This window comes from Artemia sp. Qi Xiang Cuo, chromosome 1 (assembly GCF_049724085.1).
Source record: "Artemia sp. Qi Xiang Cuo chromosome 1, ASM4972408v1, whole genome shotgun sequence".
NCBI classification, from domain to species: domain Eukaryota; kingdom Metazoa; phylum Arthropoda; class Branchiopoda; order Anostraca; family Artemiidae; genus Artemia; species Artemia sp. Qi Xiang Cuo.
Genome location: NC_142794.1, coordinates 72,301,682 through 72,329,518, shown reverse-complemented (window position 1 = coordinate 72,329,518; position 27,837 = coordinate 72,301,682). Strand labels below are relative to the sequence as shown.

The 27,837-nt window shown below is 36.8% G+C and overlaps 1 protein-coding gene across 1 annotated transcript in view; it reads left to right on the top strand.

The window, feature by feature from the left end:
• Positions 1-27,837, top strand: part of Ns4 (Nucleostemin 4) — a 76,806-nt gene that overhangs the window by 25,075 nt on the left and 23,894 nt on the right. The window contains exons 5-6 of the mRNA XM_089086694.1: positions 15,204-15,329; positions 24,389-24,516. Of these exons, the coding sequence (XP_088942820.1) occupies positions 15,204-15,329; positions 24,389-24,516 (254 nt within the window). The remainder of the gene's footprint in view (positions 1-15,203; positions 15,330-24,388; positions 24,517-27,837) is intronic.

Genomic DNA, 27,837 nt, shown 5'->3' with positions numbered 1-27,837 from the left:
ACCCATGGACGATGACCATTTTCGGGAAAATCGGATTTTTATGTACCTCAAATTTGCGTCAGAGACTACCTCACCCTTTCAATTCTCAATCCAAGTTCCTGTAATGTTCTGATGTATGTAGGGATGTTAAATCAAAATCTTAAATCACTTCTTCAATTCAAAATCGTCTTTTCAGCATAACATTCTTTAACTTAAAAAATTCACCCTCAACCTAAAACCATCCTAAAAGAAACACAATTCCGATAAACCTAAACCTGCAACCTAAAAAAACTCAAATTTGTGAAAGAGCTAGAGCGGCAAAATTTTCGGATTTGGAATCAGCACATATTTTTTAGTCGGATAGTGAAAGAGTTATTTGTATAGCAATTTGTTTGAGGTCAAACCACATTTTTATTAGACTAATTAGATACCAGAGTGTATAGGAGTGCTGTTATTGATGTTAAAACTAAAAATCCCCATCTAGTAGCGTCTAGTGTTAATCTAAAGCTGAAATTTAAGAAGGGTAACATTCTTCCGGGAATTTATGATGTCAATAGATTATAGGATAAGAAGTATTAAGAAACTTTCCAGGAAGAGTTAAGCGTTAAACTAAAGAGTCTGAAATTGCACAGTATGGAAATTCTATTGAATAATTTTACAGGAATAGTTTGTGAAGCAGCAGATGGTGCCTTAGGTTGGGAAATTAGAATCAATGCTAGAAATATCATTGAAAATGCTTTAAGTTTAGTTGAGAAGAGGAGGGGCTTGTACTGGAAGTATTTGGGTGATAGATCTTACGAAAATAAAAGGAATGTAAGTAAAGTATAGAAAATATAAAAATATGAACTAAGGAAGGGGGAAGTGGATGCCGTGGGTAAAATTGCTGAAGATCGAGAAATTGCAGCCAGGTGTCACAATACTAATATATTGTATGGGCATTTTAAACACTGAGAGGGAACTGTCAATCTGGACTTGTCCCAGTTAAAGATAGGAACAAGGCCATAGCTAGTGATAAGAAAAGGGTTAAAGACAGGTGGGTAGAACATTTTGAGAATGTACTAAACCGTGCAAGAAATGGTATAGAAAAAAATTAAAAAGTTTGACCCTTTGGAAGTGAATAAAGATTTATTTTGCGAGGAATTACAGACAGTATTTAAATGATTAAAAAATATTAAGGCCCCAGGCACTGATAGTGTGGTAAATGATTTTTTTTTTTTTTTTTAAATATAATGGTTATGAATTTTGAGGTAAATTAATGAATATTGTTAATATGATTTTTTAAAAGGGGAAATACCTAGCAATTTTAGGAAAAATTTTATAAAACTTCTCTGTAAGAAAGGTTGTAATAGTGGTGTGGTAATTATAGATGCATTAGCCTGGTTTCTCTAGGAAGCTAATTACTTAGCATGACCATACTTTTTAGACTTAGAAATGCTATAGATAAAGTTTTAAGAGAATAAGAGTGTATTTTTAGGAAGGGGAGAGGATGTGTCAACCGAATTATTACTCTAAGATTAATAATTGAGAAAGGCCTGAGTTTTCAGACCCTTTTAGTCCATTCCTTTATAGATTATGATTAAGCGTTCGATTCAGCCGATAGAACAGCTTTAGTGAAGGTCGTATTTTTGTAAGGTATAGCTGATAAATACAGTAAAGTGACTAGTGCTATATACGAAAATAGCATTGCTGCGGTTAAGATAGGAAATGAGTTTAATAGCTGATTTCGTATTGAATCAAAAGTTACGCAGGGTTCAGTTATATCCCAATTTATATAAATCTTTTTAACGGATTGTGTCCTAAGAAGCACCGTAAAGGCTATGGGAGAGTATGGAATCAAATGGGAAAAATAAAACCCTCCTGGATCTAGATTGTGCTTATGATTTAAACATCCTAGATGAAAGTGTGTTGGAGAAAAGATTGATCCAGTGGATACCTTCACGTACTAGGTAGTATTTTTTAGTAAAGACGGTGGATTAATGCAGATGTTAAAAGTAGCCTAAGATAGGGAAGGCCCAGGGTGTTTATTTCACAGTTGAAAAAAGTTTGGTGGAATAGAAAGATAAGTTGGCAAGCCCAGATTGGAATATTTTTAAGCTACTTGAAGATGACTGTGGTCAAGTATGGTTTTGAAATTTGGGCACTCCGAAAGATGGAGGAGGATTTATTAAATATTTTGCCGAGAAATTGTGTACAGATTTGTTTTGGGTACGCGTCTGGCTGACCGTGTTTCAAATAGTAAACTGAACGAAAATATAGCTCTATCACGCTTTCTAGGGCTGTAATCAAAGAAAGGTTCTGGGCTGTAATCAAAGAAAGGATTCTGTTGAATTCCGTGGGACAATTCTTAAGTCTAATCCCCTTTTGAAAACGCATGGGTTGTCGGCTGCCCCGGATTATAGTGCCATACAAAGGGAAGCCCGTAAAAACCTTAAACCGATCCTAGAGTATGCTTTGTCGAAACGCCACCACGCTAGGCTTAGTAGAGAAAAGCTATATATCAGCGGCAGAGTGTTTGTTTATGACTTTCCTTCGGAATGTGTTAAGGAAGTAACCACCAGCTCCAGTGAAGTGAATAAACAGGGGCCTCCTCGAAACGGGACAGCAGAAACTAGAAAAGTCGAACTAGCTAATGAACCGCCTAGGAAAAAAATGGACGTTTCTGACGCTGGAAGAAGGGTGTCTGAAAGCTCTGAGTTTGATAATCAGGCCGAGAGTGATAGCGAGACGGTGGTCGAATTTAATATACGTGATCCGAAACCACATTCCTCGACGGGGGCTCCGCGTACCGTCCGGAATTCTCCGATAGTTGCGAAAAATACTGAAAAGTGAAAAGCCTGGGAAGTCATAAGCCCAGACGATCAGAATCGTATTGATGCTCGTAATGTTGCAAGAAAGGACTCTTTTTCTGGCGGCGGAAGAGCTAACTACAGAGATCCGTCGAGGAGCACCAGAGCTGCGTTATCCAAAGATTATTATAGACTTTCATACTGACTTGATGAGCCAGAAATGCTCTTTGTCCTGCCGACATATGACCATCTTGTTCTAATTAAATAAGGACAGTATGGTCATGTTTACCCTATGCGAGTAATCACATGGAATGTCCAGGGTTTGAGAAATAAGGTCGAACAAGTACTGAAGGACCTAGGTGGTGTTGATATTATTGCTCTTGTTGAGTCGTGGCATAGTGATGATACAGTGCCTGACTTTAAATGATACTGGGTAGAAAATTTAACGTGTGAACCCGTAAAGAATATGAGATATTATGGAGGTATTTTGTTGATAATTAAGCATGGTCGTTTCCGTAAACATTCTCGAATTTCTAGTTTATCGAAGAATATTGTATGGGTTCGGATTTATCTAGTCAGTGGTAAAAGTCTGAATTTAGGTGCGGTGTAAGTTGCCCCCCAGAATAATTCATATGTAGTAGAAGTGACATGGGATTTACTAGAGGAGGAACTTAGGCAATTGCGATCTCGTTTTGATAATGATTATTTTTGGTGGTGGGGGACTTTAATGCTTATACAGGAATATGTAAGGAGATTAGCCAAGTTTCATTTGTTGATACGCCGGACCTGATACCTGATATTTACAAGACATCTAGAAGGAGCAAAGAAATTGAAAGAAAGGTTAATGGTTGGGGTAAAAGGCTTCTGAAACTGTGTTAAGATAATGCATTAGTAATTGGAAATGGAAGATTTGGGAAGGATGGGGAAAAGGTGAGTTTACCTGTCTGTCGGGGACAAACCCTAGTGTAATTGATTATGTTTTGGTTGGTATTGAACTTGTGGCCCTAACAGTTGATGTTGAGGTTCTTAGGGCTGTAGGTTCTGACCAATTACCAGTTGAGATTAAGCTTTGCCTTGGAAAAGGAGTTCCAAGGAACAAGAAAGGTGATAGGCCTACTAGTAGGGTAACAAAGGATCTTTGTTTTTCAGGGAAGTTTTTAAAGAGTGGTTGGAGTAAAGGGGAGATCGAGTTGATGAATGAGGAGTTTTCGAGGCTTGAAATAATCGAGAAAGTTGAGAGTTTGCCTGAAGAAACAAGAGATATAGATGAAATTTTGGAAGATTTGGGTTTTGAGTGTGCTCATCTGTCAGAGAAACCAAATATGAAAAGCAAAACTATTTTTTTGATGATGAATGTAGTTGTTTTAAAAAGGAGTCGGAGGAGTTGTTAGATTTAGTGAATGCTTGCTCTGTAGAGGAAGAAAGACAGAGTTTGTTTTTACGGTTTAAGGAGAGGAGAAGGGAATATAATTGGGCTGAAACGGAGGAAAAACGGGAGAAAATTAGAGTGGAATAGAAAGAGATAGAGAAGGCCTATATGGTAGGGGATACAAAGCAATTTTGGTCAGGAATAAAGCAGGAAAATAGACAAGGAAAAGGGCAGTTACAAATCCCTGAAGCTGATACTTGGGCTAGTTTATTTGAGAGTATACAAGAAGATTCTAGTGATCTAGATAGTGAAGAACCAAGTATTGCTCCGCAGTTTTCGGTGAAAGAAAAAGATTATGAGTTAGTGAGGGATGTAACCTCAGAAGACGTTAGGAAAGTTGTTAAGAAGATGAAGGGAGGATCAGGGCCAGGAATGGATGGCATACTAGTAGTTTTGTTAAAGAGGTTTCTAGGTGTTTTTTTGCTAGTTTTAGTGAGTATTTTCAATAGAATTATAAGTAGTGGTGCCTTCTCTATGCAAAGTATCGATTATGGTACCTCTATTTAAGAAAGATAGCCCTAGTGATCATGATAGTTATAGGTTGATAGCATTAGCGCTTGCACTTAGTAGAATTTTAGAAAAGATTTTGGATAATCGGTTGAATGAAGGGTTGGAGGGTTATGGGGTAATTAAAGAGGAGCAGGGGTCTCAGGAAAGGGTATGGTACGTCGGATAGAGCATTTGTGTCAAGTGAATTGCTAGAGAAGTATGGATCAGGTAGAAATAAGCTGTATGTTGCGTTTCTAGACTTAAGAAAGGCATTCGACAATGTAGATAGAGCTCTCCTTGAAAAGTGTTTAAGAGATGTTGGTCTACCTTTAAGTTTTATTCGTTTAATTGTTAGTATGTATTCTGAGACTACGGCTATGGTCAGGGTCGTAGGTTTGGGACTTTCTAAGCTATTTGACGTTAAGAAAGGAGTGAAGCAGGGTAGCGCCATGTCCCCAAGACTGCTCGGTTTGTTTTTGAATAATATGGTGGAGCTTCTGGAAAAAAAGTGGCTCCAAAGGTGTGTCTTGGAAAAATTGATTTTTCGGTGTTATTATTTGCGGATGACATTGCATTGGTGGCAAAGTCGGGGAAAAAATTGAAAGTATATTTGTATTTGGAGGAAAACAAATAGAAGTAGTTGAAAAAATAAAGTATCTTGGTTTTATTTTCCAAATTAATAGTGGATGGAGCTCCCACATTAAAGAAGAGTTTAATAGGGGAAAACCTGCACCATTTTTACTTTTCCGGAATAAAATTAGTGGAATAAAGAATTTGTCTTTGCATAAGAGGTTTTTTTTTTTTTATCTAAGATATTGCCAATTCTCCATTACGGGTGAGAGTCTTGGGGACTTGAGAGCAATGCCTAGTTAGAAAGAGTTCAGCTAGGTTGTTTTCAGAGATTGTACGGCCCTAATAGAATGACCCATACTCTGTTTTAAAAAGGAGGCATTGGACTGTGGTCTCTTAAAAGTTATAGAGTGTTCCAAAAGACAAAATTTTGGCAAGGGGTTGCACAGCTACGCAGTGATAGGCTACTGAAGGCTACCAATGATGAGTTACTTCAGTTACCAAGGAAAAGATCTTGGCTTTTTAAAGTCAAGGAGGTACTGGATAAAACTTTCGCTTGGAATGATGTCCTTGGATAAACTAGTCAACAATTACAAATGTACAAGGAAATCAAGCGGGTGCTTTAGGACCAGACAATACAGAAATGGGGTGAGGAGATTAAGAATTCGGAAACTTTAAGATATTATAAAGATGTTAAGATAATATATGGGCAGGATTTCTGTTTTAAGTTAAATTTACGGGCTAGATACCCTTACCTATTGTATGCAGCTACGATCTAATTACCTTCCGATTCGTTCGAGATTGAAGGTTTTTGAAAGGAGGAAAAGTCTCCCGGACGGTAGGTTTGCTCTTTGCCAAGAAGAGGGGGAAAATTTGGAGCACTGTCCGAGTCGTGGTCGAGGTCTTTTGGGGGCAAGGAAAAATTTATTTAGGAATGATGGATTGCTGCTTCCTGATGCCTTGAAGAGTAATTTGACACAGGTTATTTGTCTAGTGGGAAGATATCTTGATCAGGTTTTTGCAAAAAGAAGAGAGTATTTTTTATTTCTTCTTTATTATTGTGACGAGTGTTGTAATTCGTTAATCTTTTATGTTGTTTGTGTACATGGCCATATTTTGGCTTGAAGTACACGTTATCTTACTTTATCTTATAGACATTTTTCGGAGGGGGTGGGGGATTATCTACAAGAGGAATTTTCTATGGGGATAATTTTCCGTGGGGAGGGAGGTTCCCAGGGGGTGAACTATCCAACCTAAAAGAAAGACAATTCCGATAAACCTAAACCAACAACCTAAAAGAAATCAAATTTGTGAAAGAGCTAGAACGGCAAACTTTTCGGATTTGGAATCAGCACATATTTTTTAGTCGAATGGCGAAAGAATAATTTATATAGCCCTTTGTTTGAGGTTGACCCCCCTTTTCACAATTTTCCTAGAACCTCTCCCCTAACCTCGCTCTCTCTCTCAAAGCTTTAAGCCTCAAACAATTCTTTTGACTTTAAACATTTATTTTCATATTGATCAGCCGAAAAAAAGCGTAGAAATGACAAATCTAATCACATTTGCTGGTATTTACTCAATCAGCATTTTTTGCCTCAACCTCAAATTCAACCTCAAAAAACTCAAATTTGTGAAAGAGCTAGAGCGGCAAAATTTTCGGATTTGGAATCAGCACATATTTTTTAGTCGGATAGTGAAAGAGTTATTTGTATAGCAATTTGTTTGAGGTCAAACCAGAGTGTATAGGAGTGCTGTTATTGATGTTAAAACTAAAAATCCCCATCTAGTAGCGTCTAGTGTTAATCTAAAGCTGAAATTTAAGAAGGGTAACATTCTTCCGGGAATTTATGATGTCAATAGATTATAGGATAAGAAGTATTAAGAAACTTTCCAGGAAGAGTTAAGCGTTAAACTAAAGAGTCTGAAATTGCACAGTATGGAAATTCTATTGAATAATTTTACAGGAATAGTTTGTGAAGCAGCAGATGGTGCCTTAGGTTGGGAAATTAGAATCAATGCTAGAAATATCATTGAAAATGCTTTAAGTTTAGTTGAGAAGAGGAGGGGCTTGTACTGGAAGTATTTGGGTGATAGATCTTACGAAAATAAAAGGAATGTAAGTAAAGTATAGAAAATATAAAAATATGAACTAAGGAAGGGGGAAGTGGATGCCGTGGGTAAAATTGCTGAAGATTGAGAAGTTGCAGCCAGGTGTCACAATACTAATATATTGTATGGGCATTTTAAACACTGAGAGGGAACTGTCAATCTGGACTTGTCCCAGTTAAAGATAGGAACAAGGCCATAGCTAGTGATAAGAAAAGAGTTAAAGAGAGATGGGCAGAACATTTTGAGAATGTACTAAACCGTGCAAGAAATGGTATAGAAAAAAATTAAAAAGTTTGACCCTTTGGAAGTGAAGAAAGATTTATTTTGCGAGGAATTACAGACAGTATTTAAATGATTAAAAAATATTAAGGCCCCAGGCACTGATAGTGTGGTAAATGATTTTTTTTTTTTTTTTTAAATATAATGGTTATGAAGTTTGAGGTAAATTAATGAATATTGTGAATATGATTTTTGAAAAGGGGAAATACCTAGCAATTTTAGGAAAACTTTTATCAAACTGCTCTGTAAGAAAGGTGGTAATAGTGGTGTGGTAATTATAGATGCATTAGCCTGGTTTCTCTAGGAAGCTAATTACTTAGCATGACCATACTTTTTAGACTTAGAAATGCTATAGATAAAGTTTTAAGAGAATAAGAGTGTATTTTTAGGAAGGGGAGAGGATGTGTCAACCGAATTATTACTCTAAGATTAATAATTGAGAAAGGCCTGAGTTTTCAGACCCTTTTAGTCCATTCCTTTATAGATTATGATTAAGCGTTCGATTCAGCCGATAGAACAGCTTTAGTGAAGGTCGTATTTTTGTAAGGTATAGCTGATAAATACAGTAAAGTGACTAGTGCTATATACGAAAATAGCATTGCTGCGGTTAAGATAGGAAATGAGTTTAATAGCTGATTTCGTATTGAATCAAAAGTTACGCAGGGTTCATTTATATCCCAATTTATATAAATCATTTTAACGGATTGTGTCCTAAGAAGCACCGTAAAGGCTATGGGAGAGTATGGAATCAAATGGGAAAAATAAAACCCTCCTGGATCTAGATTGTGCTTATGATTTAAACATCCTAGATGAAAGTGTGTTGGAGAAAAGATTGATCCAGTGGATACCTTCACGTACTAGGTAGTATTTTTTAGTAAAGACGGTGGATTAATGCAGATGTTAAAAGTAGCCTAAAATAGGGAAGGCCCAGGGTGTTTATTTCACAGTTGAAAAAAAGTTTGGTGGAATAGAAAGATAAGTTGGCAAGCCCAGATTGGAATATTTTTAAGCTACTTGAAGATGACTGTGGTCAAGTATGGTTTTGAAACTTGGGCACTCCGAAAGATGGAGGAGGATTTATTAAATATTTTGCCGAGAAATTGTGTACAGATTTGTTTTGGGTACGCGTCTGGCTGACCGTGTTTCAAATAGTAAACTGAACGAAAATATAGCTCTATCACGCTTTCTAGGGCTGTAATCAAAGAAAGGTTGAGATCGCTTATACGCGTTCTGTGGATGGCAGATGACAGGATTTCAAAGAACGTCCTTTTTGACATGCCATCTAGGGTAAAACGAAAAGCAGGTCGTCCCCGATTTGGCGTGACGGATGCAATAAGCCTTAGAACTATTACGGTTAGGGGAGGGGAAAGATGACAGTTGCCAAAATCATGTTTTTAGAAACTTTGTTCTTTTCTTAAATTATCGGATGAAACTTGGATTAGTGATCATTCTCACCTAGAAATGTCTGTTGTTCTAAATGTTTTTTTTGCCATGTGTAATGTAGTCTGAAGTGGTTTCAGAAGAAGCTTTGGGATAGAATAGACCTACTTGTACTTGTACTTGTGGCGGGAATCAGGCGTTTCCACCTCGCCCGGCATCGATGATCTTGGAGACCTTCTTGGACCATGTTGAGCAATCTTCTGCCAGCTGCTCCGCAAAAGCGAGCCACTGAGTTGACCATCTGTGTCCGAACTTTCTGAAACCCCCGATAGGTTCAAGGTCTGACTTGGCCAGGTTCCACCAGTTCTGCCTCTGTCTTCCTTGGCGTCTCTTCCAGGAGCTAATAGGCTCGACTAGAAGTCTTTGGCGAGGTAGGTACTCTGGCGGCTTCCGCAGTACATGGCCCAACCATTTCAAACCGTGTTCTTTAATAGTGAGCGCGACATCTCTCTGAATATTGCACATTTGACGTAGATCCGCGTTGAGGATACGGTCACGTAGCTGTATTCTGAGAATTCTTCGCAGACAGGTATGCTCAAACACCTTCAGTGTATTCTCATGCTGTATTTTTACCGACCATGTTTCGCATCCGTAAAGGAGAACGGTGCGGACTAGTGCCATTTAGATTCGAACTTTCGTTCGGACACTGACTTCGCGGTGATTCCATAAGGGTTTCCGAAGGGAGGCAAAGACTGTCTGCGTTTTCTGTATTCTCTGTTGATATCATCGTCGGAAGATCCGTCAGTACATATCTGGGAGCCTAAGTATGTGAAACGGTTGACTACTTCCAGTTGAAATTGATTGGCAGTTAGTTTGAATGTTCCTGTGTTGTGTTTACTAGCCATTAATTTTGTTTTTTCTGTGCTGACTTTCAAGCCGATCAAGTCTACCCAGGCAACATCGTTGTCAGGCATGCTTTGAGCTTTTACGGAGTCTGACAGGAGGCCAACATCATCCACATACTTGATATCAGTCAGTGAACTACTTTGACCGATCTGAACTCCTGGATAGGACGACAGTGCATTTTCGAGCAACCAATCGACGCAGCAATTGAACAGAGTTGGAGAGAGGACGCACCCTTGTTTTACTCCGAACTCAATCAGGAATTTTTCATTTTCTTTGCCATACACTCAAACTCGGCTCACTGACGCGCCATAGTATGCCTTCATCAGTTCAACAAACTTCAGCGGCATTCCGTCATTCTCTAGGATCTTCCAAAGTTTCTGGTGAGTGACAGAGTCGAAGGCGGCAATAAAGTCCAGGAACATCAAGATCAGGGGTAGATTGTATTTTTCAAACTGCTGGATAATGAGGCGAAAAACGAAGATATTATCAGTACAGCCCCCACCTGGCCGAAAGCCGGCTTGATTTCTTCGGGTTCTTTTCTCGCTTACCCCTTTGAAGTGGTTCAAAAGTAGGATCCGGAATATTTTGACCGCAATGTCTATAAGACTTATTCCGTGGTAATTTTTGCATTCGGTTTTATCTCCTTTCTCATTGAAAGGGAGAATGACTGATGTCTTCCAATATTTTGGGAAAGAATTGGTCCTCGACACTTCTCCGAGAATGCCATGGAGCTGTTCAGCAGTGACCTCAGGGTATTGTTTGTACACTTCCGGGGGGGAGGTCGTCTTCACCTGGAGCTTTGTGGTTCTTCAGGGTCTTGATCGCTTTTAGTATTTCGGGTCTGGTCGGTGTATCCAGCTCGACATCGTAGCTTTAGAGACGGCAGGTGGGAGAGCATCAAGAGCAGATGATAGAGATGGGTTTAGGAGGATCTGAAAGTGATCCTTCCATCTTGCTTATTGCTTTTTCTGAAAACTGATGATTTTTCCTGATCTGTCTTTGACTATTTCTGAGACAGCAGCTTTCTTACCAACGGATTCTTTCAGGATCTGGTAAAGCTTGCGGGTATCATGTTAGCGTGCTGCTTTCTGTAACGACACGGCAGCATCTTCCCACATTTGGCGGCGGTCCAGACGAACAGAGCGTTCTACCTGTCTGCGCAGCTCTTTTGTTTCTTCTTTAGGGCCGCCCATCTTTTGTCTTCGCTCACCGACTATTGACAGGGTCCTAGCGGTAATCCAGTGCTGTCGTTTGATTTTTGCTCGGCCTAGGATCTCAACGGCAGTCTCTGTCATCACTGTTTTAAAGGTCTCCCATCTCTTCTCGGGGGTTGGGTTTTCATCAGAACTGAGGGTGTCAAATCGGTTGGTCAGTTCCAAATTGAGGACCTGTCAAACTTCTTCGTCTTGGAGCTTACGAATGTCGAATCTGGCCTTGGGCTTGTTTTTTCTCCGAGTTGCAAGACGTAGCAAAATTTTTGCAACAACAAGCCTGTGGTCAGACCCAGACTGCGAGCCTGAGTCCGCGCCGTTGTAAGAGCGAGAGTCCTGTACTGAGCTTTTCCAGCGCTGGCGTACGAGAATGAAGTCTATTTGAGCCTTAGTATCACCGTTAATTGAATTCCAAATACAAAGGTGGCTAGGTTTGTGCTGAAATATGGTGTTGTTGACAACATGCTAGTTCATCAAGGCATAGTTTGCCAACCTTGTCCCATTCTCGCATCTGTGACCTTGTCCAAATTTTCCCAGGACTTGTCTTGTGGTTTGGTCAGACGGACCAACTCTTGCGTTGAAGTCTCCAGCAACAATCAAGTAATCACGAGCGGCAAAAGAAGAAGACAGCTGTTGCAGCTCGCCGTAGAAATCATCCTTGGTCGTATCAGCAGCGTCACGGGTGGGGGCATAGGTAGAAATTATCAACACATTTGCGGGGTTTCCTTTTAGTCTGATTCTGGCAAGTCTACAAGAGACTGGTTCCCATTCTAGGAGAGCATTTCTGGTTCTTTGGTTCATGATGAAACCAACTCCATGGAGTCCGAAATTATCCTCTACTCCGGAGTAGAAAAAATGGAATTGATGTAGCGTCTCAGGAGCCGTAATAACTATGGAGCCAGAACCGGGATATTCTGGTCTCGGATATGCAAAGTATGTCTATGTTGTACTTCTCCATCTCATGGACAAGAAAAGCTTGCGTGGCTTCTTGTTTGACGGATATTACATTCCAGCATCCCACATTCATTCTAGATTTTGCCTGTTTAATGACTGTAGTAGGTTTTCCTAGATTTATGGCGTGAAAAGGATTTTTCGACTTCGCCGCCATATTCGAAGTCGCGTCGCCTGCCGGGAACGCCGTAGTATGGTTGGCTTGTTTACTTCTCGACACCCGCGCCAATACGGGGGCCGCGTCGCTTGCCGGGGACACCGTAACCGTTACAACTTTTCTTCTAGGTCTCAGATCCATCGATGTTTCTTGGGAATAGAGTTGACAGCGAGGTGCCCAGTCTTGCGGGTCACGCGGAGTGCGATGGCCACCAAATCACTTGGCGTGGAGCTCAGTGGTGTTTACACCCTTCCACCACTTTGAGGTGCACTGACGGATTTCCTCTGCTGCCCAGGGACAGAAGATCGAGCCTCATTGCCTGTAACTACCATCACTGCCATGGAGGTATACAAGCTTAGCTTGACCTTTGATTCCCACCTGGAATCAACAGGGGCTTCAGGAAAGGGACATATTTATATCGGAGCGTATTAGGCGATGATATTTACTGTAGAATTAGAATTCATTTTCACCCTCTCAAAAATCTGATTCTCTGAAATTAGATACGTAATATGCCGAAACAGTTCATGCTATGAAAATTGTGATTTCCGTTTCGTCCATGCTATATGGGTGTGTAAAAACACACAAAAAAGGGAGGGTCTTTTACAGCAGGTTTGGATGAAGCAAAACAGAAACTTTGCCTATGGTACAATATATGGGATCAAGGGGACGGACCGAGAAACGGTTCCCTATTCCAGATAGCTAAATCAACAAAAAATAAATATATGAAGTTGGTGGCAACATGGAAGAAACAACAAGTAATATATATGTCAACAAAGCTTACGGATAATCTAAAGTTACATCAGCTGATTTATCAGACCAAATCCCATTAAAACAATGGTAGGAACACCTTATTTAAGTATTTTTGGTTAATTCGCCATCAACTGAATTGAGTTATCGTTATTTGTTATATAAGCATTTTCCTCAGCTTAATCTATATAAAAACCTAGTTTTTTTTTCAATCTTCCGTTTTGATTCACATTAGATTGCTAAAGCGTGGGAGAACACAAGATTCGGATGGCTGTTACCTGAGTATCTTTTGTCATTTACTGCTAGATTACAAGGGTGTTTTACGTTATTATATGAAGTAATAGTAATCCAGCATTATGTCCCTTCTTTAATGGGACAAAGTAAAGTAGTTTGTATACGCCTGAAGGGCAAAGATCCTTCACATTGTTCATCATATACACCTATATCACTTTGTTCTGTTATTAGTAAAGTATTTGAAAAATTTTACTCCCGTATTTACCAACAAAATGTAATGACAGTAAGGCTGGGTACCATCAGTTGGGTTTTCAAAGTAGCTTAGCTGTCTAAAATGCACATGCATTATAACCTTAAAAAACAATTTTTTTTGCGTGGAGAAGACATTTTAAAAGCGTCCGATGGTATGTTAACCAAGCGTTTCTATTGCTGGTGCGTATTGGAGACAACCTATTCATAGACCAGTGTTTGACAGGTTGGCATGGTAATCCGTCTGTGAGATTTTCTTAGGGGGAGGAGGGATGAAGGCCAACTTTAAGACCGAATTTCTCTGCGTCGTTGAATTAAGCAAGAATCACTTCTTAGCCTTATTATATTTAACAATGGAAATAGAACTGCCACGCGGTACCTACCCAATATGTGATGGACAGCATCGACATTAGCCGCTTGTCGTATGCTGACGATATTTTGTTGTTTTTGGATAATTTAGTATCGATACAGAATGCAATTCACGTAATATGTGAATTATAATATTATTACAACCACAAATACGGGAGATAATGATTGCCAGCATCATTCCATTAGAGTAGCGTCACAGGACATTTTTAATCAGGATTCCATTAAATACCTTAAATTGCCTTTGGCCAGGCAGTTAAAGCTATGCGAGAGTTGGTACTATAATCTGTATTGGAAAAACTTACGGCCTGCTAGTCACGGTGAAACTGCTAATCCAACACTTGCTAAACTTTATAATTCCATGTTCCCGCCTCATGTATTTTTCATCGCTTCATTTTCGAAAATATATATTAAAACTGATAAAAAGTGTTATCTGTATTTTCCCGGCTTTGTAAACATTTTCTCGGAATCCCACTACGGTTCAGAAACAGGTATATTTATCCGAAAATTGAGACTACTAAAATACATCAGCAACATGATTGATTTCTTAGGCGATCTAGAGAAAATGGAATTGATTTTCCCCTTAACTGTTTTATTTGATCGATAAGTAGTGTGGTCGACATAGTCTTAGTAAAACTGAGCTATATATTATAAGTGTTGTTATCGTACTTTTCATCAGAAGTTTTATAGTTTTTCGTTTTCTTTTCATTTGTATCCTTTACTCTTCTTTATACATTAATATATGTATAGAGGGCATAAATAGACTATCATTATAATACAATCATTTACTTTAATTTCTGTTCTGTTTTTTGTTTCATTTATTCTTTGATAGTAATTTCTGGTCGTTTTGAGTTTGAATTATTATAAGACTTTATTTCTGCTAGTCTTAACTTTAATATGGCTCTTCAATTTTCTTTGAAAAACTTCTTTTTCGGAGTTTTTTTTAGATTAATAAACAGAAAAAGAGCTCAGAGGAAACTTTAAGTGACACCGTGTTTGAGGTAGTAGTTCTTTTTTCGATATTTTTGCAGCAAATTTTGCTGTAAGAATTTCGGCAGCATATTTGATCCTGAAAATTTTGACATCAGTCTTTGCTGTTGGGATTTTTTGGGGAAAATTCCGCAATGTTTAGTACGGGATTTTACCACTAAGTTGGTGTTAAAATCGAATTAGAATTGGACTATCAGCAGATTCCAAAAGCAGGATTTAAGTCTATTTAAAGGGCCTTTCAAATACTGAATGACAAATGGAATACCTTCTATAAGACTATTTCAAATAGGCGATTTCAAGTGTTTGTGCGTGATAAATGTTTCACTGGTGACGAGTTTTTTTTTCTAATTTTTAATATTTTCAATTTCTAGGAATATTGCAAAAGTGCCATTGAATCAACAAGCTTCTTCGACTTGAATCTAGAAACGTGGCGGCAGCTTTGGAGAGTCACAGAAAAAGCAGACATTCTTTTCGTCATTGTTGACATTCGATTTGCGGTAGTTAATCTTCTTTACTTCTGTTTCTAGTATATTCTGGGAATTAGTAAGAGATTAATTTTTTGTACTTACTCTCCACTATAACAAGTTATTACCTCAGCCCTGCCAAAAAAGACATGTAGGATTTGTTGAAAAATTATTGGAATACTAAAAATATTACCGAATTCCAGTGAAATCCAATTTTAGTATAACGTATGCTTGCAGGTCTATTTTTTTGGCGTGACTACTTGTAAACCCCAATAGAGTAACTATATGGAACTAATGGAGAATTGTTTTTGAAATAGCTCCAAGATTTTTATGCTTTTCTCGGTAGATTATTATTTTGGTGCTATTTGATGGCTATGTGATTTTTTTAATGTGTGTTCTACTGATAGGTGATACATTTAATGTGTATAAAATTAGGTATTCGTTTATCAAATTGGGTTTTGGGTATGTGTATGTATCCCATCGAGTATCAGCATCTTGGGTCCTCGTATAAAGGTGAAGCCTCTCATTAAAAATAAGTTGGTTTGTACAACAAAACTACTCTGGGTAATTACCTCTAATCTACGAATTAAAATTCATAAAGTAATACCGTTGGAAGTGATTCTATAGTTTAAATCTGTTTACAAAGTAAAAGAAAGGTTATATTACCTTGGAAGACATTACAGTTATTTCTCTCTTATATTCCCTTTATTCATTCTACCAAATTAACCCTAGTTTTACTTCGTGCTTGGAAGCTTTTTCATTAGACCTGTAGCAATGGTTACAATTTATCACATTGTGAAGCCACCCAGGAGGCTTAGAAAGTTAGGCATAGGGGTTTCTTGAAAGTTGGGCTTCTAAAAGTTCAGCAGCTTCCCACTTCACACCCAAATATATTGTCGACGCATCAACATTCTTAAAGCAATCCGATTACCGGGATTCCACCCCAGTTTAAATATATTCACACACAGGAAGTTGATCAGTCGAGTGAACCTGAGGACTTGAATAGAAGATTGTCAGGTGCAGGGCTGGATCGAGTATATATATATATATATATATATATATATATATATATATATATATATATATATATATATATATATATATATATATATATTTGTTTATATAAAAAATATATATAAATAAACGTATGTTTGTTACCGTGTATGTCCACGTATGTTACCGTGAATGTCCAAGATCTTGTGAATGTCCGAAATGCCTTTTTTTCTCCTTCGATTTACTCAGTGTTGCTAGTCAACTTTTTCAGTTTAGTGCAAGGTTTGATGATGACAGGTTAGATTTGGTTAGGTTGGGTTAGCTTAGGTTTTTAACCCATTTCTGATATTTAGAACCAAATTTAACCTAATCTAACCTCAATCAATCAATCAATCAATCAATCAATTTATTAATACTAAAAAAACAAAAAAATACAATTACAAACTTAAAATTTAAATACGCCCAAGAAGCTCAGCTTGTAAAGGGCCAACAAAACAAATAAGACACAATTATAAAGCACAAAAAAAAAAAAAAAAAAAAAAAAAAAAAAAAAAAAAAAAATAAAAAAAATTGGATAAGAGACATTTATGAAAATAGAAGAATTAATAGGAGAAAATAGGAGAATTATTTGAAATATATTGACCTAAGGTTGCCCCGCATTATAGTGCCATACAAAGGGAAGCCCGTAAAAACTTTAAACCGATCCTAGAGTATGCTTTGTCGAAACGCCACCACGCTAGGCTTAGGGGAGAAAAGCTATATATCAGCGGCAGAGTGTTTGTTTATGACTTTCCTTTGGAATGTGTTAAGGAAGTAACCACCAGCTCCAGTGAAGTGAATAAACAGGGGCCTCCTCGAAACGGGACAGCAGAAACTAGAAAAGTCGAACTAGCTAATGAACCGCCTAGGAAAAAAATGGACGTTTCTGACGCTGGAAGAAGGGTGTCTGAAAGCTCTGAGTTTGATAATCAGGCCGAGAGTGATAGCGAGACGGTGGTCGAATTTAATATACGTGATCCGAAACCACATTCCTCAACGGGGGCTCCGCGTCCCGTCCGGAATTCTCCGATAGTTGCGAAAAATACTGAAAAGTGAAAAGCCTGGGAAGTCATAAGCCCAGACGATCAGAATCGTATTGATGCTCGTAATGTTGCTAGAAAGGACTCTTTTTCTGGTGGCGGAAGAGCTAACTACAGAGATCCGTCGAGGAGCACCAGAGCTGCGTTATCCAAAGATTATTATAGACTTTCATACTTACTTGATGAGCCAGAAATGCTCTTTGTCCTGCCGACACATGACCAGCTTGTTCTAATTAAATAAGGACAGTATGGTCATGTTTACCCTATGCGAGTAATCACATGGAATGTCCAGGGTTTGAGAAATAAGGTCGAACAAGTACTGAAGGACCTAGGTGGTGTTGATATTATTGCTCTTGTTGAGTCGTGGCATAGTGATGATACAGTGCCTGACTTTAAATGATACTGGGTAGAAAATGTTACGTGTGAACCCGTAAAGAATATGAGATATTATGGAGGTATTTTGTTGATAATTAAGCATGGTCGTTTCCGTAAACATTCTCGAATTTCTAGTTTATCGAAGAATATTGTATGGGTTCGGATTTATCTAGTCAGTGGTAAAAGTCTGAATTTAGGTGCGGTGTAAGTTGCCCCCCAGAATAATTCATATGTAGTAGAAGTGACATGGGATTTACTAGAGGAGGAACTTAGGCAATTGCGATCTCGTTTTGATAATGATTATATTGGGGGGGGGGGGGGACTTTAATGCTTATACAGGAATATGTAAGGAGATTAGCCAATTTTCATTTGTTGATATGCCGGACCTGATACCTGATATTTACAAGACATCTAGAAGGAGCAAAGATATTGAAAGAAAGGTTAATGGTTGGGGTAAAAGGCTTCTGAAACTGTGTTAAGATAATGCATTAGTAATTGGAAATGGAAGATTTGGGAAGGATGGGGAAAAGGTGAGTTTACCTGTCTGTCGGGGACAAACCCTAGTGTAATTGATTATGTTTTGGTTGGTATTGAACTTGTGGCCCTAACAGTTGATGTTGAGGTTCTTAGGGCTGTAGGTTCTGACCAATTACCAGTTGAGATTAAGCTTTGCCTTGGAAAAGGAGTTCCAAGGAACAAGAAAGGTGATAGGCCTACTAGTAGGGTAACAAAGGATCTTTGTTTTTCAGGGAAGTTTTTAAAGAGTGGTTGGAGTAAAGGGGAGATCGAGTTGATGAATGAGGAGTTTTCGAGGCTTGAAATAATCGAGAAAGTTGAGAGTTTGCCTGAAGAAACAAGAGATATAGATGAAATTTTGGAAGATTTGGGTTTTGAGTGTGCTCATCTGTCAGAGAAACCAAATATGAAAAGCAAAACTATTTTTTTTGATGATGAATGTAGTTCTGTCAAAAAGGAGTTGGAGGAGTTATTAGATTTGATAAATGCTTGCTCTGTAGAGGAAGAAAGACAGAGTTTGTTTTTACGGTTTAAGGAGAGGAGAAGGGAATATAATTGGGCTGAAACGGAGGAAAAACGGGAGAAAATTAGAGTGGAATAGAAAGAGATAGAGAAGGCCTATATGGTAGGGGATACAAAGCAATTTTGGTCAGGAATAAAGCAGGAAAATAGACAAGGAAAAGGGCAGTTACAAATCCCTGAAGCTGATACTTGGGCTAGTTTATTTGAGAGTATACAAGAAGATTCTAGTGATCTAGATAGTGAAGAACCAAGTATTGCTCCGCAGTTTCCGATGAAAGAAAAAGATTATGAGTTAGTGAGGGATGTAACCTCAGATGACGTTAGGAAAGTTGTTAAGAAGATGAAGGAAGGATCAGGGCCAGGAATGGATGGCATACTAGTAGTTTTGTTAAAGAGGTTTCTAGGTGTTTTTTTGCTAGTTTTAGTGAGTATTTTCAATAGAATTATAAGTAGTGGTGCCTTCTCTATGCAAAGTATCGATTATGGTACCTCTATTTAAGAAAGATAGCCCTAATGATCATGATAGTTATAGGTTGATAGCATTAGCGCTTGCACTTAGTAGAATTTTAGAAAAGATTTTGGATAATCGGTTGAATGAAGGGTTGGAGGGTTATGGGGTAATTAAAGAGGAGCAGGGGTCTCAGGAAAGGGTATGGTACGTCGGATAGAGCATTTGTGTCGAGTGAATTGCTAGAGAAGTATGGATCAGGTAGAAATAAGCTGTATGTTGCGTTTCTAGACTTAAGAAAGACATTCGACAATGCAGATAGAGCTCTCCTTGAAAAGTGTTTAAGAGATGTAGGTCTACCTTTCAGCTTTATTTGCTTATTTCTTAGTATATATTGAGGGACTAAGGCTATGGTCAGGTTCATAGGTTCGGGACATTCTAGGCTATTTGACGTTAAGAAAGGAGTGAAGTAAGGCAGCGCCATGTCCCCGAGACTGCTCGGTTTGTTTTTGAATAATATGGTTGAGTTTCTGGAAAAAAAAGTGGCTCCAAAGGTGTGTCTTGGAAAAATTGATTTTTCGGTGTTATTATTTGCGGATGACATTGCATTGGTGGCAAAGTCGGGGAAAAAATTGAAAGTATATTTGTATTTGGAGGAAAACAAATAGAAGTAGTTGAAAAAATAAAGTATCTTGGTTTTATTTTCCAAATTAATAGTGGATGGAGCTCCCACATTAAAGAAGAGTTTAATAAGGGAAAACCTGCACCATTTTTACTTTTCCGGAATAAAATTAGTGGAATAAATAATTTGTCTTTGCATAAGAGGTTTTTTTTTTTTATCTAAGATATTGCCAATTCTCCATTACGGGGCAGAGATTTGGGGACATGAGAACGCTGCCCAGTTAGAAAGCGTTCAGTTAGGTTATTTTAAGAGATTGTACGGGCTGCATAGAATTAACCATACTCAGTTTCTTAAAGGAGACCTTGGACTGTGGTTTCTTAAAAGTTATAGAATGGTCCAAATGATAAAATTTTGGCTAAGTGTTGCACAGCTACCCAGTGATAGGCTACTGAAGGCTACCAATGATGAGTTACTTCAGTTACCAAGGAAAAGATCTTGGCTTTTTAAAGTCAAGGAGGTACTGGATAAAACTTTCGCTTGGAATGATGTCCTTGGATAAACTAGTCAACAATTACAAATGTACAAGGAAATCAAGCGGGTGCTGGAGGACCAGACAATACAGAAATGGGGAGAGGAGATTAAGAATTTGGAAACTTTAAGATATTATAAAGATGTTAAGATAATATATGGGCAGGATTTCTGTTTTAAGTTAAATTTACGGGCTAGATACCCTTACCTATTGTATGCAGCTACGATCTAATTACCTTCCGATTCGTTCGAGATTGAAGGTTTTTGAAAGGAGGAAAAGTCTCCCGGACGGTAGGTTTTCTCTTTGCCAAGAAGAGGGGGAAAATTTGGAGCACTGTCCGAGTCGTTGTCAAGGTCTTTTGGGGGTAAGGAAAAATTTATTTAGGAATGACGAATTGCTGTTTACCGGTGCCTTGAGGAGTACTTTAACGTAGTTTATTTTTCTAGTGAGAAGACACCTTGAGCAGTTTTTTTGCAAAAAGCTAACAGTATTTTTTATTTGTTGTTTTTTACTGTGACGAGTGTTTTAATTGTTTAATCTTTTATGTTGTTTGTGTACATGGCCATATTTTGGCTTGAAGCACACGTTATCTTATCTTATCTTATAGACATTTTTCGGAGGGGGTGGGGGATTATCTACAAGAGGAATTTTCTATGGGGATAATTTTCCGTGGGGAGGGAGGTTCCAGGGGGTGAACTATCCAAGGGAAATTTTATGCTGGGGTAATTTGCCAGGATTCCTATACAAAATACATTTTATTTATCTTACTTTCTCTTTGTCGGCTCAATGTTACCTGTAGAGTTATTTAGGGGAATTGTCCGGGGTAAATATTTACCGGGTTGAAATTTTCTAGAGTATCTTTCCGTAGGTGGGGGGATATTCCTCAGGAGAAATTCTCCAGAGGGAATTTTCTGCGGGAGGATCTTTCTACTACGGGGCGGGAGGGTGTATTTGTGGGAACAATTTTCCACAGGGGGACGATTCTCGGTATTATTTGAAAAACATTCAGAAATAAAAGTCTTTTTGAAATGAAAGTGGACTAAGAGAAATTTGGGCCGAAATCGCCCGCAAGAAATTTTCTGGGGATAATTTTCAGCTAGAGTGGAATTGTCTGGTGGAGATTTTCCTGGTGGGTGGGGTTATTTTATGTGGGAAAAAATTTACATGGTGGGGATTTACTGTGAGGGGACGGAATTTTCCATGGAAGGATTTACCCTGAGGAAAAGGATGTTTGTATGGAAGGGGAGCCGGATTTCCCGGTATCATTTAAAAATGACCAGAAATTAAATTAAAAAAACAAGTTTTTTCAACTCAAAGTGAGGAGCTTCACCAAAACTTAAAACGAACAGAAATTATTATGTACATGAGGGGGGGGGGGGTTACCCTCTCCTCAAGACCTTGCTCTTTACGCTACTTAATCAAATTATTAACTAATCATTGTCTTTGATTTATGAAGTGGGAAAATGGCTCTAAAATTTGCAGAGAAGACATTTTGAAACTGTTTAGTTGGTGTGCGATTATTTAAACAGTTGTTTATTATTATCAACAACACGAGCATATCATTATCTGTTTTGCTTATTACAGTTTTACAGCAAAGAAAAAGTTTCATATATTTATGATTTCAGCTCTTAGAAACATTATTTTGATAGCTTTTCTTGTGTTGCCAATGAAGCTTGTTTGTGCCTCTAGCTGATATTGCACAGCTTAGAATTGGTGAATTTTGCAGAGAAAATTTTACACAAGGGGAAACTTTGCCAAAATTTATATGCAAATTTTGTTTTAATTTTTTCATGTAGGATGAACCAAATTCAAACCTGCATTAGTTAAAAAACTTTCAGAAATTAGATAAAAAAAAGCAATTTTTTTTTCAACTGAAGTAAGGAGTGGCATCAAAATTTAAAACGAACAGAAATTATTCCGTATATGAGAGGTTCTGTCCCCTTCTCAACGGTCCGCTCTTTACGCTAAAGTTTTTTATTACTTTAAAAAGTGGAGTAGTGACAAAGAGTCAAACTTTAGCGTAAAGAGCAGGGCGTTTAGGAGGGGACAACCCCTTTCATATACAGAATAATTTCTGTTCGTTTTAAGTTTCAATGTCACTTCTTACTTTCAGTTAGAAAAAAACTTGATTCTTTTTTATTTAATACTAACATAGGAAGAAGGGTTTATATTTCAACGATTTCTGTCCTGTTTTTGATGGGTCAAAAACGATGGGTCAAAAATTATTTCAATTAAATATGGAGTCACTAGGAGTGGATACTCACTAATTATATTGTCTCTAATCACTAGGGTTGGCAACCCTGGGCCAAAAGTTTGAAATAAATATATTTTTAATTATTGGAATTATTCATAATTTATCCGTTATCATCAAAAGCAATTTCGTACATTTTAACGGTATAGCGGGGCCCTTCAAAATGTGGGGCCCGATTGGGCCCAATCGCCCTTTATCCAGCCCTGGTCAGGTAATACTGTAGTAATATACACCCTGTGATAGTAATTTTCTAAAATGGATTTTGCTCTTAATTACGGCACTATTCAATGAGAAGGCTCCATTTTAATATATTCTGAGATAATATTCTTAATATATTCTGAGATATATATTAATATATATATATTATATATTTATAATATAAATATATATTTATTCTGAGATAATATTCTGAGATATATTCTTAATATATGCTGAGATAATTTCAATGATTTTGATTGTTGAGATAATTTTGATAGTTTTTTATGATTAATTGTTATGCTGAAGATAATATTCTGATCGTAAGAATAATATACAAAAGCGTAATCACTTAGTGGGACACTGACATTCTGGGGTCGTGGTTACACAATAAAAAAGAACAGGGATTTTCAGTTGTCGTTGTAGGAGCTGACGTATTGTGCTTTTGAAATACCTCTTTTGTTACGCATTGGCTGGAATTGCTATAAAATCTTCATGCGTGTCTCTTTTATTTTCATTATTCCTATTTCATCAATTTTATTCTCTTGGTCTCCTGTTTTTGAGCTTTACTGGGTAAATATTATTTGGCTAAAATTAATAATGACGGAAAAATTACTATGACGCTGATCTTTCCTTTATTCCCACCAATGAAGTATTAAGCCTTTTTGTGTATTTTGGTTTGTTTTTTCTACACGCTTGAAATGGTTATTCGACCCGTCTTGTCACGATTTACGTTTTTATTATTATCACTATTTTTATTAGATTTTTTTTTCTATCATTATTATCATTATCATGACCAATCTTGACATGCCTGTAAATGAATCTAAGCTGTTGAATTTTGGAACCGTATTAATCAAATCATTGTTAAGTATTAAGGGCATTTGCTTTAATTTAAGTCAAAACGAAAAAAAACCGTTAACAAGAGAGAAACGAGGATAATACTAGCGAATGAAAAACTTAGATCACAATGCAAATATTTCGGTCAAAAACCTCCGCTTTGCCGTCCTCAGTGCACAATATTAAAAAAACCATTACTGATAAAAATCCAAAGATAATATAAAAAACCAAACCTTAAACCAAACACAAAACTAAAATATGAAGACCCTTTCAAAGTAACGGTGAAATGGTATTAAATACTAAAACTTTTTAATTTAAGTGCAACTTTTCATAAATTAGTTGGATTTGAATACATTACCACACTCAGGTGAAGGAAGGTTGGACTTCCCTACCCCAGATTTATCTTAATGGCTGGCCTCGAAAGAACGTGACAGATAATAGCCAGCACATTCATTTGTTTAGAATCGTATTCGCTACCCGCGTCGGAAAAAAAAATCCCAAATTCAAGTCCTTTTCCCCTGACCAAGGGTCAGACATATTTACATGTACAACATTTTGAAGTACTTGTAATTTTTAAATGGTAATGAAAAAGATTCGGTTTTCAGGACCAACGGTGATGTGGAGAGGAGGAGGAGGGCTATAAACTTCAAACCTTCTATGCTCCTCGTCCATGTTCTCCTAGTGCTGCCGACATTTTAATTTGATGTTTCGTGTTATTTTTCTAGTCTGTCCATTTCCCACCAGCTCTCTATCATTATATAGTCAATGAATTGGAGAAGAAAATGATCTTAGTCCTGAACAAGATTGACCTAGTTCCTTCAAGTGTTGTTGCAGCTTGGAAAGAATATTTCAGGTAATATATATCTTTTTTCTTATCGGGGAATTCTTGAGATCATAATAGATTCTGATTTCGTTTTGTAAAAATAGTTTTATCTATTATAATTCAACATGGTGTAGGACAATGTACGTTTGCCAAAAAAATCTTGTTTTTTCTTCTTCTGTTTTCAGATGGAAGGGGTTGACCTAAATAAACACCCACAGATGGGTGTTAATGATAGGCATGTAAGCCAATATCTCTAGGGAGAGGGGTGGTGACGAGTTATCTTAAAAAGGACAATTAAATGAAAAGCGTGAGAAATTACTGTACAAATCTTAAACATCTCGAGATTTCAATAGCCGCCTGGAAAGAATATTGATGAAAATAAATTTGTCTACAATGGGGATCTTCCTCTTTAGAATTAGAAAGACATAGTATTTATTTTTTTGAAGATTGTTTCGTCCATTATAGTAACAGCTAGAATGTTTAGAGGTTGTTTCAACTGTTTTTTTTTTTTTAATTCGCTTAAAGCTAAAAGAATCATTGGCCCCAAATGGAGAGCAGGGCTCGTAAAGTTGGATCTATTATTAACAGAACATATACCAGTATTTTTCATAATAATAATAAGGAAAAATAACCTGATTAAGAAAACGAAAAGATTTCTGAAACAAAAGATTGGCAACGGCGGTGCGGGATGCTACCCTAACATTGGTACACTAAAACAAACAAAAAATATAAATTAAATATATTTTAATATTCTGTCGTCACATGTCTCACATAACAAACTTCAACGGAGATTGTCTGGATGAATAAATTAGAAATTTTTATTAGAATAAAATTAGAAATTAGAATATAAATAGAAATTAGAATAAATTAGAAACAACTTATGTTTGTTTGAAATTAAGATAATTTTTTCAAAAGATACATTGGCCCAGTATTTTGAGAAAGTTTTACCTTTAAATGGTCAAAATGAGCTTGGAATGACAAAAGGGATCAAGAAAAACTCCTAAATAACGATTTTTTTTTAACTCTACGGATTCTATGTTCACCGATTACTGAACTCACAATTTTAGCTCACTGAGTTCCTGGTAAGAAATTTTTGAGCTGCGCGTTTTGAAGACCGAAAACCATAGATTACGTTTCCGTAAAATTCGGTACTAAATTACTGGAAATAAGTCACTGATTATTTAAATTAATGCTTATCACCAATTTTTCAATCAGTGCTTTAACATGAATCTTCTGCTTTAACAGATACAACTGTATCATCTGTAAGTACAATTACAAGACTATTATTTTCCTAGAAACTTCATGGAAGATGATTAATATATATTAATGGTGATAAAATTATAGTATAGAGACAGTCATTTATACCATATTTATGGACTTTTTTTGTAATGGTATTACGCATGCTATTTTCCGTCTCTTAGGGGGTATATCTGAACAAATACGTAAATTGAAAATATGATCGAGCGGCTCAAAAATTACACATCCAATTCGCTTTAGCAGATTAGTTGAAAGTTTATCACACCCAAATGAATTGCTATTTTTTATATTCTCAATAACCTGTTGAAATTCTGCCAAAAAACTGGTCCCAAAAATATTATTGTTTCTTCAGTGAGAGGGAAATACTGTTTATATGACCTACGAGAAGACAATTTTAATTATGCTGAAGCAATAGCTTGTGGTCCTCTAACTTCTTTACCATTTATATCAAATAGCACCTCAGGATGCGACAACTTTTTACTATTTTCCAATTTTTTCCTCAATCAAATTCCAAGTTTTCCTGGGAGAATCTGAATTTTGAAACAATTTTTCATAATAAACTCTTTGACATTCTAATTTATTTCTGTGAGATAAGATTTGATTTAAACGATTTTATTTCATTATTAGACCTCAAAAAAGATTCATTCATCCAAGGTTTTCTTAGAGTAAGTTTCTTTCGTCTTGGATTTGTATACAGGCAGATGTTCAAGTTCTTTTTTATTCAATACGTTATAAAACTCGATTTGTTCGGATTTATTTTAATGATTATTGAACTCCACTCTACATCACCAACCTTTTTTTTATTTTGACAAATTTTCTGCGAAAAATCTCTCAGCTTTGTTTGGCCCTTTTCATTATAGGGGAAATTATCAGAAAATATCAGACATAATTATATAACGGTCACATGAATCACCAGGAATTACAGATGTATTAACGGCGCTAAAAGGTAAAAAAAAATTGTCGACCAGTGAGCTATCCTGCATGGCACAAAACAGACAGATTTTAATCCGTGAGATAGTGGGCATTCAAAAACTGTAAAATATTTCGGCCTGCTCTAATGTGGTCTGCAGATACGTTAAATTTCATTAAGTATCATTAAATCACTATTAAAATCAAACATAATTAGGTAAGAAGTATTAAAATTAAAGTACCCAACATTAAAAAAAATTAAATAAATAAATTCTATCTGGCTAGCTGATGAATTACGGAAATAACTGAGATTACAAGCTTCTGATTATTTGGGAAAGAACATTCAACAACACAGGATTTAAACGACATTTTAGTATTCGTTGACAAAAATTTAGCCTTATGTAAGTTGTTATGCATTTTAAAATTAAAACATGAAAACCCCCTTGCTTTTTTCTACTCCAATTAACGTGAAAAAGTTGATAGTCTCTGACATAAATGCTTTCAATTGAAAACTCTTCAAAAAATATCGCATTAATAAAAAAATTTATTACAATTAGTAAGAGATTATACGTTTTCTATATTTTAAAGTAGCCTCTCGTTAGTTTATATAACAGTTGACACATTTAAGTTCCCCTATCAATTTTTACCAAAATCGCTTTGGGAGTTCCTGGTGGGACTAGAAAAACTCGCTAATGAGCCCTTTGTCTTTGAGACGGTCAGCCGACGCTGTGATTCACAAAATGGTTTATAAGGTATCGAATCTCCTTAAGAAGACAAAGTCGCATAGACTAATAATGAAAAAAGATTAAGAAGTGATGTTAAGTATCTAAAAACGATCAAGGTATTTAATTAATTAATGCCTAAAATATTATTAAATTAATTAATGCCTAATTAATTTTATTAATGCCTAAAATATTCGCACCTGAAGCCAATAAAATAGTTTCAATCACATCCTGTGCAGTCCTCAAGTTCCGGCAATCCCAAAACGATATCCTCCTTGTTTTTAAATTTTTCTTACCAGTTCATTGAAAAATAAAAATTGATTTTTTTGATATATCATATATACAACAAGTATCTTCATTGTCATCCACCACAGTATTTCGAAAAACTGATTGGAATAAAAGAGAATCTTGCTCAGATTCTTTTAAACTCGATGAAGGAATTTCACCATTATCTCTACCAACT